The sequence below is a fragment of the Sinocyclocheilus rhinocerous genome, unplaced genomic scaffold (assembly GCF_001515625.1).
Source record: "Sinocyclocheilus rhinocerous isolate Xijiao unplaced genomic scaffold, SAMN03320098_v1.1 scaffold2496, whole genome shotgun sequence".
Lineage (NCBI taxonomy): Eukaryota > Metazoa > Chordata > Actinopteri > Cypriniformes > Cyprinidae > Sinocyclocheilus > Sinocyclocheilus rhinocerous.
Window position 1 is genome coordinate 5,656 of NW_015656162.1, and position 13,396 is coordinate 19,051.

At 39.7% G+C, this 13,396-nt stretch overlaps 1 protein-coding gene across 1 annotated transcript; it reads right to left on the bottom strand.

Annotated features, from left to right (window-relative positions):
- Positions 1-609: 609 nt before the first annotated feature.
- On the bottom strand, positions 610-2,285 carry dio3a (iodothyronine deiodinase 3a). The gene has a single exon (XM_016527184.1). It carries the CDS (start codon positions 1,653-1,655, stop codon positions 882-884), a length of 774 nt encoding a protein of 257 aa, XP_016382670.1. The 5' UTR covers positions 1,656-2,285; the 3' UTR covers positions 610-881.
- Between the last annotated feature and the right edge of the window lie 11,111 nt (positions 2,286-13,396).

A 13,396-nucleotide genomic window follows, 5' to 3' on the forward strand; every position in this document is an offset into this window, starting at 1 on the left:
ACAGCGTCTGAAGGTTTGTTATGACAAGCTCTCTTCTTATTTCACTCGAGGTTATTTTAGCGTAGTTTGATTCGTATATTCAGTTCAGCAGCATTGAGTTAAAGAGAGTGAACTTTATCTGGACTCTGCACATGCATTTGGACGCTTGGATGTGACCGATTTCAGTCAAAATCACAATTTAGACGCAGCCAGAGCAACAGAAATGCATTTCACATTTAAATCTTCACATTATGCGCAGGCTTCGTTCATCGGGGAAACCAGAGGTCTAACGCGCTGTGATGCGCACCTGATCAACAAGCTATGCTTCATCCAAAGACTCGAATTTAACTTCTGCGCAAAAACATCGCATAAAGCACCGTTTCCATCCAACGAGTCAAAGAGAACAAAATCATCACTTCCTGATAAACTGACACTAAATATCACTAAGAAAACTTGGAGAAGCCACTGAATATAATAATTTTCATATCTGATGAATGACTTACGCCTCAGAGCGAGCAGACGAAACACAATAAATGCTGTCACTGCTTTCAGAGGCGGATGCTGCTGTTTGGGAACGCAGTCGTTTAAGACAATTATACAGAAATACTTTGACGACAGACTTTACTCAGGCTTTTCAGAACAACATTTCAGATGCTGTGAACGAGATCGGTCCGCTGCTAGTCGAGTTATCCCGTCACGTGACTTTTTAGATGCGCTTGGAGGAAATTATTCGGTAAATGTGTTTCCATCGTAGTTTATATGCGTAAAGTTGATCCTACTCAACTGTGCGCATACGTTTTTTATGCGCATTTTTAGAATCTATGAGCATCTTGGCGTTTCCATCCGGTGCGATATTATAAAAATAGGTGGATGGAAACATAGCTTGTGAAAGTCGCGTCACTTTACACGCGAATCACGGCGTCGCGCAGCCGCGTGCGGTACTGATCCAGCCAGTTCCGGAGCTCGGAGATCCGGTAGCCCTCTGGTCCTCTGCCGCCCTGATACACCACCTTCCCGTCCTGGACGATGTAGAGTCTGTCGAAATACGCTCCGTACGCGCTGTTGCACGAGTTCTCCATGCTGTCGGCGACTATCGCGACGCCCGGCGCCTCGCGCGCCATCAGCCGCGCCGCGCGCAGCCTCTCCTCCAGACTCCGGTGCCTGCGGATCTGATACGGAGCGTCAGAACTGACCCAGCCGTCGGAGGGATGCGCCTCCTCGATGTAAATCACCAGCGCGTCGGCGACGTCCGCGTACTGGAGCACGAGCCGCTGGAATGCCTTGAGACGCGTCATGAACGGCGGTCAGCTGCAGCTTCCGAAATTGAGCAGCAGCGGCCTCTGAGCGCACGCGAAGTCCAGCACGCGTCTGCGCGTCGGGTCCGCGAGCGGAACTACTGCACTGTTGGGCGCGTCGCGGCCGAGACGCGCGAACTTCATCCAGTCCAGCTTGTGTCCGTGGAAAACCGCTTTGAGCGACTCCCAGCTGAACATGCGGCTGCTGTCGGAGATGCACAGCGGAGGGTCCTCGTCCTCCTCCTCACTCCGCAGATGGAACAAAACTCTTCTCCTCACGCACAGAAAATCAAGACACCACAGCATGAACGCGGCGACGAGAAAACGCGGCAGGATCACCAAACACGCCAGCGCGTTTTTCAGCGCCTTCGCCGCATTCATGATCGATCCCAGAAGAGTTTCTGGTGTTCAGCGGCTCAACTTCCCTTTTATATGATGAATGAATGTCAGTCAGTCACTCCGCCTCCAAACACACGCTGGAACACACCGAGGCGCATCACTCATATTCCGAAATGCCATTCCGTGGAGGAACGGAGCGCAGCGCAAACAAGTGCGCTTTAAGATCAAAGCGTCTCCTATTAACGTTAAAACTCTTGATGGCTTCAGAAGTTCTCGTCAGTCCGCTTCAGGAGCTGTAGCAGCGCACGGACGCTCGCGAATGACTCCCTGACGCGCTGCGAAAGTTCCTATGATCTGAATGAGTGATTGAGCCGGTGAGCGTCAGTCGATCATCTGAAGACACCAGACGGCGCTAACCCTCTGATCTTCAGCCGGATCAAGCGCGCAAACCACTGCGCATTCACTGCCGCGCATCACAAGAGTTTCCATCATGCACTATTTCAGGTCATCCATGCATTCTGCCCTGCTGAAAAAAACAAACACACAATAGAAACCATCACAGAATTTGTAATGGTTTTACTGGTTATAATGGAAACTCTAATGGTCCCTGTGGGGTTCTACTGGTAATTGGTCGCCTGCTATTGGTGGCTTGTTAACACCACTGAATCCTAATGAAATATGTCATCCTGGAGCACAAAACCAGTCATAAGGGTCAATTTTTTAAAAATTTAGACTTATGCATCATATGAAAGCTGAATAAATAATCTTTCCATTGATGTATGGTTTGTTAGGATAGCACAATATTTGGCTGAGATACAACTATTTGAAAATCTGGAATCTGAGGGTGCAAAAAAGTCTAAATATTGAGAAAATCATCTTTAAAGTTGTTCAAATGAAGTTCATAGCAATGCATATTACTAATCAAAAATTAAGTTTTGATATATTTACGGTAGGAAACTTACAAAATATCTTCATGGAACATGATCTTTACTTAATATCCTAATGATTTTTGGCATAAAAGAAAAATGGATAATTTTGACCCATACAATGTATTGTTGGCTATTGCTTAAGACTGGTTTTGTGCTCCAGGGTCACATATAGAATAAGTACATAGTGTATAGTTTGTAATTTGGGACAATTTTACAGCTGTAGCACAGCAAATGCTTTTTAATGTCCAGGAGGCTGACGCTACTGTTCACATGCATCAAGTGTGCTATACACTTTCAAGTAGTTTAGTTTGGAGTCGCTGCATGAGGTGCTGTAATTACTGTGTCCTAAAACATTCATTCATCAACAATACACAAATCAAAACATGATTGGCCAAATAAAAAAGTCCAATCATAAATAAATGTTATCCATCTAAACTCTGTGTGCGGTCTTCAAAGGACAGCATGGAATTGAATCAAATCGAATCGAGAGCTTGTGAATTCATGATTCAATAAATCAGTGTTTTTGAAGAAACTGATTGAATGAATGATTCAGATGACTCTCTCATAAAGACTTGCTTCATTCCTTAAATAAATCAGTGTTTTTGCATTTCTTATTTGAACAGAAAGCTATAGTGTTGATGGTAGTTATTGTTTCACACACATGATCAGGGCGTTAATCTAAAAACAGCCGTTGCTTTACGTGACAGCCGTGCATTACTGGATCACCTTTCAACCTAAACATGTATGATTCTGCACACCGTATCATATTGCGCTTTAAATATGTCGCAGGTTAAGTTCATAAGTTCAGAATGCATTCTATGATGTTCAAACAACATTTAGCCAGACGAAAATAGGACACACTATTAGTACAGACAGAGTGAGTGTTCATATGCGCGGTGTATGTTACATGTGAATATCCACAGAAGCACGTCTGTGACGGATCCCAGCGAAGCCACTGCCGCACTTCATGCATTATATTCATATTTGCAAATATGCACGAAACTCTATATGTGACCCTGGAGCACAAAACCACTCATAAGGGTCAATTTTGTGAAATTGAGATTTATGCATCATCTGAAAGCTGAATAAATAATCTTTCCATTGATGTATGGTTTGTTAGGATAGGACAATATTTGAAAATCTGGAATCTGAGGGTGCAAAAAAATCTAAATATTGAGAAAATCATCTTTAAAGTTGTTCAAATGAAGTTCTTAGCAATGCATATTACTAATCAAAAATTAAGTTTTAATATATTTACAGTAGGAAATTTACAAAATATCTTCATGGAACATGATCTTAAATCTTCATGGAACATAATCTTTACTTAATATCCTAATGATTTTTGGCATAAAAGAAAAATGTATAATTTTGACCCATACAATGTATTGTTGGCTATTGCTACAAATATACCCCAGCGACTTAACACTGCTTTTGTGCTGCAGGGTCACATATTTATAAAAAACCGAGGTGAGCGTCTGAACTGCCCATCATGATGAGACTCAAGAGCAGCAGCTTTTGTCATTCAGTCATGTAAAGAGTGTAAAACCCGTCCGGTATCTGCTGCTGCAACCTCACACACGTCTCCAAGACGGAAAAGAGACAAACAGAGCTTTCACATTATGATGAAACTCACTCTGAAGACTCTTTCAGAAGAAACAAACCCTTCTCTCGGTTTATAGTGCTTAATGGCTTCTTCCCAAACAGCTTAAAAGTCCATGCGTACAAACATATTCAGGCTGTTGAGATATCTGAGATTTCTTAGGCTATTATTTGTGAAAGCAACAAAAAAATCTACTTTCATTGTGGCATTCTTCAGGATAAAGAGAACACATAATCATGTCAGAGGAACAAGACTGTGTGTCTAGATGCGTGGTCTCGGGCTTCAGATGAAAGCGGCGTTTTCTCTGTAAACCGGATTATGGTGTTTCCATGGAAGCAGCTCTTCTTCTCTCTGTTCTTCTGACAGTCATGAGTTCATTCTGCTGAATGCGTGTTGCTTATCTTTGTTTCTTCACTCAATTTAAGGTTTGCTGTTCCAAAAAGAGGAATGCAGCGTCAGTGCAAAATCAGAACTACGTCATCTTCATCTTGACTGCAGTCCTTCAGAAGCATCTTTGTTCTCGTCTAGTCAAGTCACCTTTATTTATATAGCGCTTTTAACAATACAGATTGTGTCAAAGCAGCTTTACAGTATTAAACAGTGTGTCAATAATGCAAAAGGACAATAGTAAACACTCATCATTGAATTCAGTGATATTCATCGTCCAGCTCAGTTCAGTTTAAATAGCACATGTGCAATCAAGATATCACTGGATATTAAGTGGAGTGTGTGTTTGGTGACTGTGAGGATTCACGGCTGAGATTGGCATCCACAAACCCCGTCCAGATCTGCAGTTTCCAGTCTGATCTCTCAGTTTAGCGTGTGCTTATGTGTGTTTCTTCAGGAATGATTGATTTATTCTCTGGGCCTCTGTCTCTCCGCTGCGCTGCTTGGCTTGTAACCCAGTTACCTTCTATAAACCGAGCTGGCTCTTGGCAGCGGCGCTGGGTTTATCCGAGGACAGCGAGCTGGAAAATCACCCAGTGCGATCCGCAGGCTTACTGAGGTGGCTCAGGTCCAGCGCTGATGAAACACCATGAAGGCTGTCACCGGCGAACTGTCATCGCAGCCGCTTCATCATCCTGCAGCGTTTCTTCCACAGACTTTGATTCCCAGCGTCCCTCGCTCAGCTCCCGCTCCACTCACATGAACCGGCGTTTCTCAGCAGCCGCAGTCACAAAGGACACATCTGATAATCCCACAGTCACGAGGCTCTTTGATCCGTGTGCTTTTTTCTCTCTAACTCAATGGCTCTGCGTTTCGTACAAAGATGCACACGTTTCTGTGGCGTCCTGAGAAATATGTCACTCTTGTGCGCCACTGTACACAGCGAGATGAGTGCATTATGCGCAGTGTTGGGGAAAGTTACTTTTAACCAAATTGCTGAAGACACCCAGCCAGGTATAGCCTTATCTCCAAATGACTACAACCCCACTGACTCCCTATGCCAATGCATTGATGAAATTAACAGTTGGATGTGCCAGAACTTTCTTCAGTTAAACAAGGAGAAAACTGAAGTCATTGCATTTGGAAACAAAGATGAACTTCTCAAGGTGAATGCATACCTTGACTCTAGGGGTCTAACAACTAAAAATCAAGAATCTTGGTATGATTCGGGAGACAGACCTTAGTTTCAGTAGTCATGTCAAAGCAGTAACTAAATCAGCATAAAATCATCTCAAAACATTGCAAGAATTAGATGTTTTGTTTCCAGTCAAGACTTGGAGAAACTTGTTCATGCCTTTATCACCAGCAGGGTGGACTATTGTAATGGTCTTCTCACCGGCCTTCCCAAGAAGACCATTGGACAGCTGCAGCTCATCCAGAACGCTGCTGCCAGGATTCTGACTAGAACCAGAAAATCTGAGCATATTACACCAGTCCTCAGGTCCTTACACTGGCTTCCAGTTATATTTAGGATTGATTTTAAAGTACTTTTACTCGTTTATAAATCACTCAATGGCCTAGGACCTAAATACATAGCAGATATGTTCACTGAATATAAACCTAACAGACCACTCAGATCATTAGGATCGAGTCAGTTAGAAATACCAAGGGTTCACACAAATATACCAAATACTGCTTTTAGTTATTATGCCGCCCGCAGCTGGAATCAGCTTCCAGAAGAGATCAGGTGTGCTAAAACATTAGTCACATTTAAAGTTTAGCTGTGCGTTTACTGAATGAGCACTGTGCTACGTCCGAACTGATTGCACTGTATTTTATGTATAATCATTTTCTATTTTTATCTGTTTTAATTCATTTTAAAATCAAATTTTAAATCATTTTAAAAGTTTTTAAATTCCTTGTTTTATTGTTGTGATTATTTTTTATGATTATTTTTATTACTTTTATGTAAAGCACTTTGAATTACCATTGTGCATGAAATGTGCTATATAAATAAACTTGCATTGCCTTTAAAAGTAATGCATTACAATATTGCGTTACTCCCTAAAAATAGTAACTAATTACGTTACTTAGTTACTTTTTGTGGAAAGTAATGCGTTGCGTTACTTTTGAGTTACTTTTTAAATCTGGGCAGGGCTTGCTTGTTAGTTTTTAATATAAAAAAGTTCTTCTTTTACGAATGTAAAAGCCCTTTCACAACAAAACTGGAATGAATGCGGCTCAGGCTGAAGGAAATGTAAATTCACGTCTGTACAGTAGAGGGCGCCGCTCAAACTAATCACATGAAGAATATGACGCAGCAGAATGAAGTTCAACACTATTCAGCAATAACTAAAATGATACACAGATGTGTTATTTTTGATTATTAGTATGGTTGAAGTGGATCATCGAAGGTCAGTAGCAAAGACATTATTTAATAAAATGGGATTAAATACATAAATGATATTTGTCTTTTTTAACATTTAATTATTGCAGCTTTGTATAATATTCTGAGTTTGCATTTGACTGTTTTTATTGATTTTGAGGAACACTGAATGTGTTTGTGTGCAGTGAGATGAGTAAACACATGTTGATATTTAGTCTAGAACTACAGTAAGATCATGTTCACACACAACGCTCTGCACTTACTCCTGATTTCTGTCACCATGGCAACACCAGAGCTGTCACTCAACACATGGAAACAAAGTAACTGCTGTTACTCATTTGAAAAATAACTCTGATATTTCCTTCTAAATTAAAAAGTAATGTGCTACTAGTTACTTAAAAAAAGTAATGTGATTACGTAACTTGCGTTACTTGTAATGCGTTCCCCAACACTGATTATGGAATGCACTTCCATCTCACACTCTTAAACCAATGCACTTACATATAAAAACAGAAATAAATTAATCTCTTCTCTAACTCACTTCCTAATCCAGTTGTCTAATGAATCTGGCATTGTGTATTTCGACTATTGTCGGCTCTTTGACGAATTGCTCTTTTGTAAGTCACTTTGCATAAAGCATCTGGTAAATGCAGAAATCTAAATATAAATGCAAAGCAAGGCTGCACATGGGAAAACAGAATTATGGATAGAAAGGAACAAACACTAATGTGGACGATGCTTCCCGTTCATGATGAAATGCATACGGTGAAGCAACACTGCAAAAACTGAAAGTTGTAAACATGAATGTTAATGTGAATGTGTTGACAGGTACAACGAAACTTTAGTCTCTTGAGTAATTTATAGATTCTATGAGGCACGAGCGATTATATTTCTCTTCCGTTGAAGAGCTTTGCATGATTTTACGAGCTCAGAGAGCTGGAGTGAAAGGCCTGTAACCCGTCATTTCAGTCTCATCAGCTTTTATTGTTTTTCCTGAAATGAAAGACTGCTACTAACACTCGGTCTGGAGATCTGCACTGATTTATTCGTGTCACAGTGACTATCTACATTCTCACCTCATGAAAACATTTCCAAACGGGCACATCGCTTGAAGTACTTATTTAATGTCGTAAACCGATATGAATAAGCAGACTTCTGAGAGTGTGTGTAATACTAGTTTGAAATTGATCTGATCTAAATAGCCAGTCAGAATGGTTTCTATAAAGCATATTGTCCTGCAAAGAACACTTTTCAAATGCTTTAATTTTCCTCATGACTGTTATTTGTAACATTCACCAGAAAACTCAGCATTTTGGGGCCCGATGTACTCAAAGTCTGAAGCGGATTTTCAGCACAAAACAATCAAAGCCTTTAATTTCCCGCGGAATAATCTGAATAATCTTGCATTAACGGCTGGACGAAACACCTAATCTAACCTCCTAATTACAGGCTTGCATCATAATCACACTTTGACTAAAGAGTCTAGACTGAAAAACAACACAACAGTATAATGATTGTTAGTGACTGAAGTGTTAGATCGTAGATGTTTCTGTTATAATAATCATAATCGCTCATGTGATCTCAAGCATTAACATTTTTTGGTTTTGGGGCCGGATGGTTGTGTTGACGTTGAGTTTTATATTGGGTTAAACACTGCGGGGGGCGGACCCAGATGAAAATTAACAAATGCATTAATTGTTAATGAATGTTTTACTTTATTGGAATGGTACAAAACTTGGTAAAGGTTTTGGCACTTGCTATGTGAACATAGGCTAAATGGTCCTGAAAAAAACAGTCACACTTACATTGTTCAGGTCAAAAATGACAGCATTGGAAATGAATGGAAACAAATTTAATCTAGTGGAAACTTTTGGTACTGCAGCCAAACACAATCTGACTATGTTGATTGTTGTTGTTTTGTGATATCAACCTCAAATTTGGAGCACAACCGGTTTAGATTTATGGCTTAGATTTTCTTGCAGTTTTAGAGTAAAACATGTTTTGGAAAATTTTTATATAAATTTTTCAAATAGCATTTTCGAGCATTTTTTCATAATAATAAACTTAACCATCTATAGCCTTTTTTTAGTTAATTTTTTTTTAACTTTTCCACTTCGGCAATCATCTGATATGTGTATTCTTTACTTAAGTCTTAAGTGCTCCAAAGCATTCAAGATTTACGACAGTTTAAGTTTTCAGGTCTGTTCTTAAAAAGTGGTTAACAGGTAATAAATGGATCATAACTATTCCTATAGGCATAACTACGCCATCAATATAAATTAGTAACATTAAAATCTCCTAAAAATACAAAATAATAACTAAACAACATTATCAAACTAAAATATAGTACATTCATTTCATTGAAATAAAAAAATGTCATTTTTGAGCGCCACACAAGGAGCACCAGGGTTATTTACTTTAAATTATTCACATTTGTATTTACATTTGCTCAAGAGTCAAACACGACGCTCTTTTCACACACGGCTGAGTCTAGACTTTAGAATCAAGAATCACCACAAGGACTAAAATGCCACATAACATCCCGAACAACACACTGGCATGGGATCTTTTTGTTTTTCAAATAATTGATCTCTGTCCCATGTTGATACAAATAAGTTCAAACTGTATTTTTAACGCCAGACAGACACAATTCATGAATCAAGCGAAGAGTTTAAATCATCCTGAACAAGCAAAACCTTTGCCTGCATTTGAAAACATCAAACATGTTTTTTAGACATTTGTTGCCATGATGACTAAGTAACTGATACATTTTAAAAATGAAAGATGAAACCTACCCCAATGTAAAATTGTGAATGTAGAGTTTTACAATAAGTTCTCATTTGGTAATTACATTGTATGGGTCAAAATTATCGATTTTTCTTTTATGCCAAAAATCATTAGGATATTAAGTAAAGATCATGTTCCATGAAGATATTTTGTACATTTCCTACCATAAATATATCAAAACTTAATGTTTGATTAGTAATATGCATTGCTAAGAACTTCATTTGAACAACTTTAAAGATGATTTTCTCAATATTTAGATTTTTCCCATATTTGAATCTTAAATAATTTCACCAGACTTTATAAGTTAGGACAGAAATAATTGCAGCTGCTTTAAATAATAACGTGTTTCTCCCATGAGAGAACACTTCATCTTCTCCAGCTAAAGTCTTCATCGTTTCAGATATACTCAGTATTTCAAATATCTTTAGACGTGTTTTCCCCGAACACACACACACACACACACACACACACACACTGACAAACGTCTGCCAGATTCCAGGAGGTCAAAGGCCAACATGTGCGGCCTATGAAGTGCACTCACTGACCAGCATCATGTGTAACACAATCTGCTGCACATCAGAAACGGTTTCACACAAGCAGACAGAATGACTGATGACTTCAGAAACTGATGTGTGCTTGCTTTTCTGCATGTGCTACACAAGTGTTTTCCATCTCTGCATTTAGAATATTTTGATAAACTAGCATGCATTTATGTATATGTATTTCCGTGTTGATGCAAACGCCGGTCAGACCATCAGTGCAGGTAAAGTGTGTCTGATATTTCGTCACATGTCGGTTGCCATGGGAGATAAAGTCCCGTCTGTCTCTCCAGCAAATCAGCGTTTTCATTTTCAGAGGAAATGAGCAGCTTTATTATGTGCTGCTTATGCAATCAAACTGTGTGTGTGTGTGTGTGTGTGTCTGTGTGTGTGTGTGTGTGTGTGTCTGTGTGTGTGTGTGTGTGTGTGTCTGTGTGTGTGTGTGTGTGTGTGTCTGTGTGTGTGTGTGTGTGTGTGTCTGTGTGTGTGTGTGTGTGTGTGTCTGTGTGTGTGTGTGTGTGTGTGTCTGTGTGTGTGTGTGTGTGTGTGTGAGAGAGTGTGTGTGTGTGTGTGTGTATGTGTGTGTGTGTGAGTCTGTGTGTGTGTGTGTGTGTGTGTGTGATAGGCTCGGTCCTCTATAATAAACTCGCAGCGCTATCGTGTCTCTCGTCAGCTGTCAGACAGACAGGTTTGAGCAGTGAGACGCAGACGGTCGGAGCGCATGCGCACTGCTCTGAGGTCGAATGAGGACAAACTCAACCTCCCTTTATATGCGTGTAAGATACAGCCACATTCATTTCTACAGCTCTGTTCACCATACACACTGTTTCAAAGCAGCTTTACACAAAATCACGATGCTAATGTTTATAATATCTTATGTTTATGCCTTTAAGTCGCATATTTATCAGATTAGAGCTGGATGATGATATTGTTACATTTTGCAACTTTATAAACAATCAGTTGAGATTCGCTATATATTATAGGCCTATCGCTTTATGTGAGTGCATGCGGATAAAGCTGAGCTGGATACATATATATGATATGATATTAGTGAGCTCATCTCCTATAGACTGTCATTGTTTTTATATCAGGTTAATAATATTTTCTATATCCTGACAGACACAGAAACCAGTGCAAATAGCTAGATATATTTTAATGACATAATATACATAATAATAAAGTGCATTCTACAGACCGAGCCGAACCAGGCCAGTCATGATCCGATCTGACAGATGAAGGCCTCAGACTCAGTCTGTCGTGTTCTGGAGGAGTCTGAGGGCTCTGCTCTCTCTGCAGGGGTCTCTCCATCTGCTGCCCATCATCTGACGCTCCTCCGATCACAGACAAAGAGGAGGTGAAATATTAGCGCACGAACACAGATCGCTGTTCATGTTCAGCTCTTCTTCTTTCTAATACATCTGGTTGAACATGATTCCAGCGGCACTTTAACATGATGCGTCAATATAGCGGTGTGTGCACGTGTTAACTCCACCTCTTTGAGAACTTGAACACTTTAATTGCATCTGTATGAAACAAGGGACATTCTAAAATGCTTAACGTGGCTTAATGCGTTAATGCAGTGTTTTTGAAAGACAAAACTCAGTAAACACATTATTAATAAAGCATACTATATAATGACAAGCAGAGCCTATAATAAAACACAGTTTTAATGCATCCACATTGATGTTTTCCTATGGAAAGAAAACGCTTAATGTGTTATTAAACGCATTGCGTTCGTATCCTGGACTCATCTGCTTGTCTGTACATAGTATGATTCATTAATAACCTGTTTACAGAGTTAGGTCTTATAAAAACTGTCTTAATGCATTAGGCCACGTTAAGCGTTTTAGAATGTCCCTGAAACAATGCTTTTATAAGGTTATTCCTCTGAGCGAGTCTCCGTCCAAACACAGTGTGCGCACTAATCTAACTGATATAAAAAAAAAGAAATGCGTTTTTGTGGATTTTAATGTTCATTTATAACTCTATAATTTGTTTTCTCGCCTTAGTACAGCAGCTAAACTAGTAAACGCTGCTGCGTGTTTCTGAGAGAGTCACAGCAAATTTAATATCTAAATAATTATTATTAATAAATAAATAATAGTAATGCAATCGCTCGATATTTTTCCTCTTTTAGGAAGTCTATGTATGCAAATGTGAACGCAAAAACGATTTGTTGTAGTTTGCGTTCACTATAGAAATGTCTGCTTCTCAGAACCTCAGAAATGTGAAGGGGTCCCTTTTTAAAGTTAAGCTTATTTTAGTTTTAGAGACGCATTTTCAGATCGCGGTTTAAAATCGCAAGCGCGTTCAGTGTGACGCTTCCGTGTGAAGAACGCGTCGCATCTGAGATGAAAGGTTTGAGTTTTTAATTCAAGAGTTAATGTCGATTATAAACCAGTCAGTAACAGTGATAACACGGTTTGTAGTTGAAACATTCTTCAACACTTGTAGCTGCATGGAACGATCTGTAAGACTAATTTTATTCAACAAAGTAATCATCTGATCTGAAGAAACACTGGAAGCTCGTATAATGACAGCTGAACTCGTCCTGTCACGTCCTGATGTTTGTGAACGAAAGAAGACATGAAATCTGGCAACGAGTTGACAATAAAACAGTGTCGATATGTGATCTGTCTATAATTACTAACCAACCATCACGCGTTTCTGGCTAGATTTACTGCAGAAACCCGATGAGCAGTTCAGTCATCATCCTTATCTTTATTTCATCACTTATATAACAATAAAGTCTTGACTGCTTGTTTATCATAAGCAGGTTTTCACTGAAATCAAACCCTGAGGGTCACATTAAAATCACACCTCTGAGACTGAAGCACCTGCATTAAACTCAGATCATGAGGACCATTCAGAACCAGAGAGAGCTTCATTCCTTCCAGTCAGTTATAAGTTACTTCTAGTGAGACTTTATTGTGTTGCTCAGGGGTGACACTGAAGTTCATGGATCAAACCTTCAGCCTTTCACTTACCAACCCTTGCTCAGCAATGGATGCTCTGCAGTGAATGGGTGCCGTCAGAATGAGAGTCCAAACAGCTGATAAAAACATCACAATAATCCACAAGTAATCCACAGCACTCCAGTCCATCAGTTAACATCTGGAGAAGACAAAAGCTGAAACTAATCCAGCATTAAGACG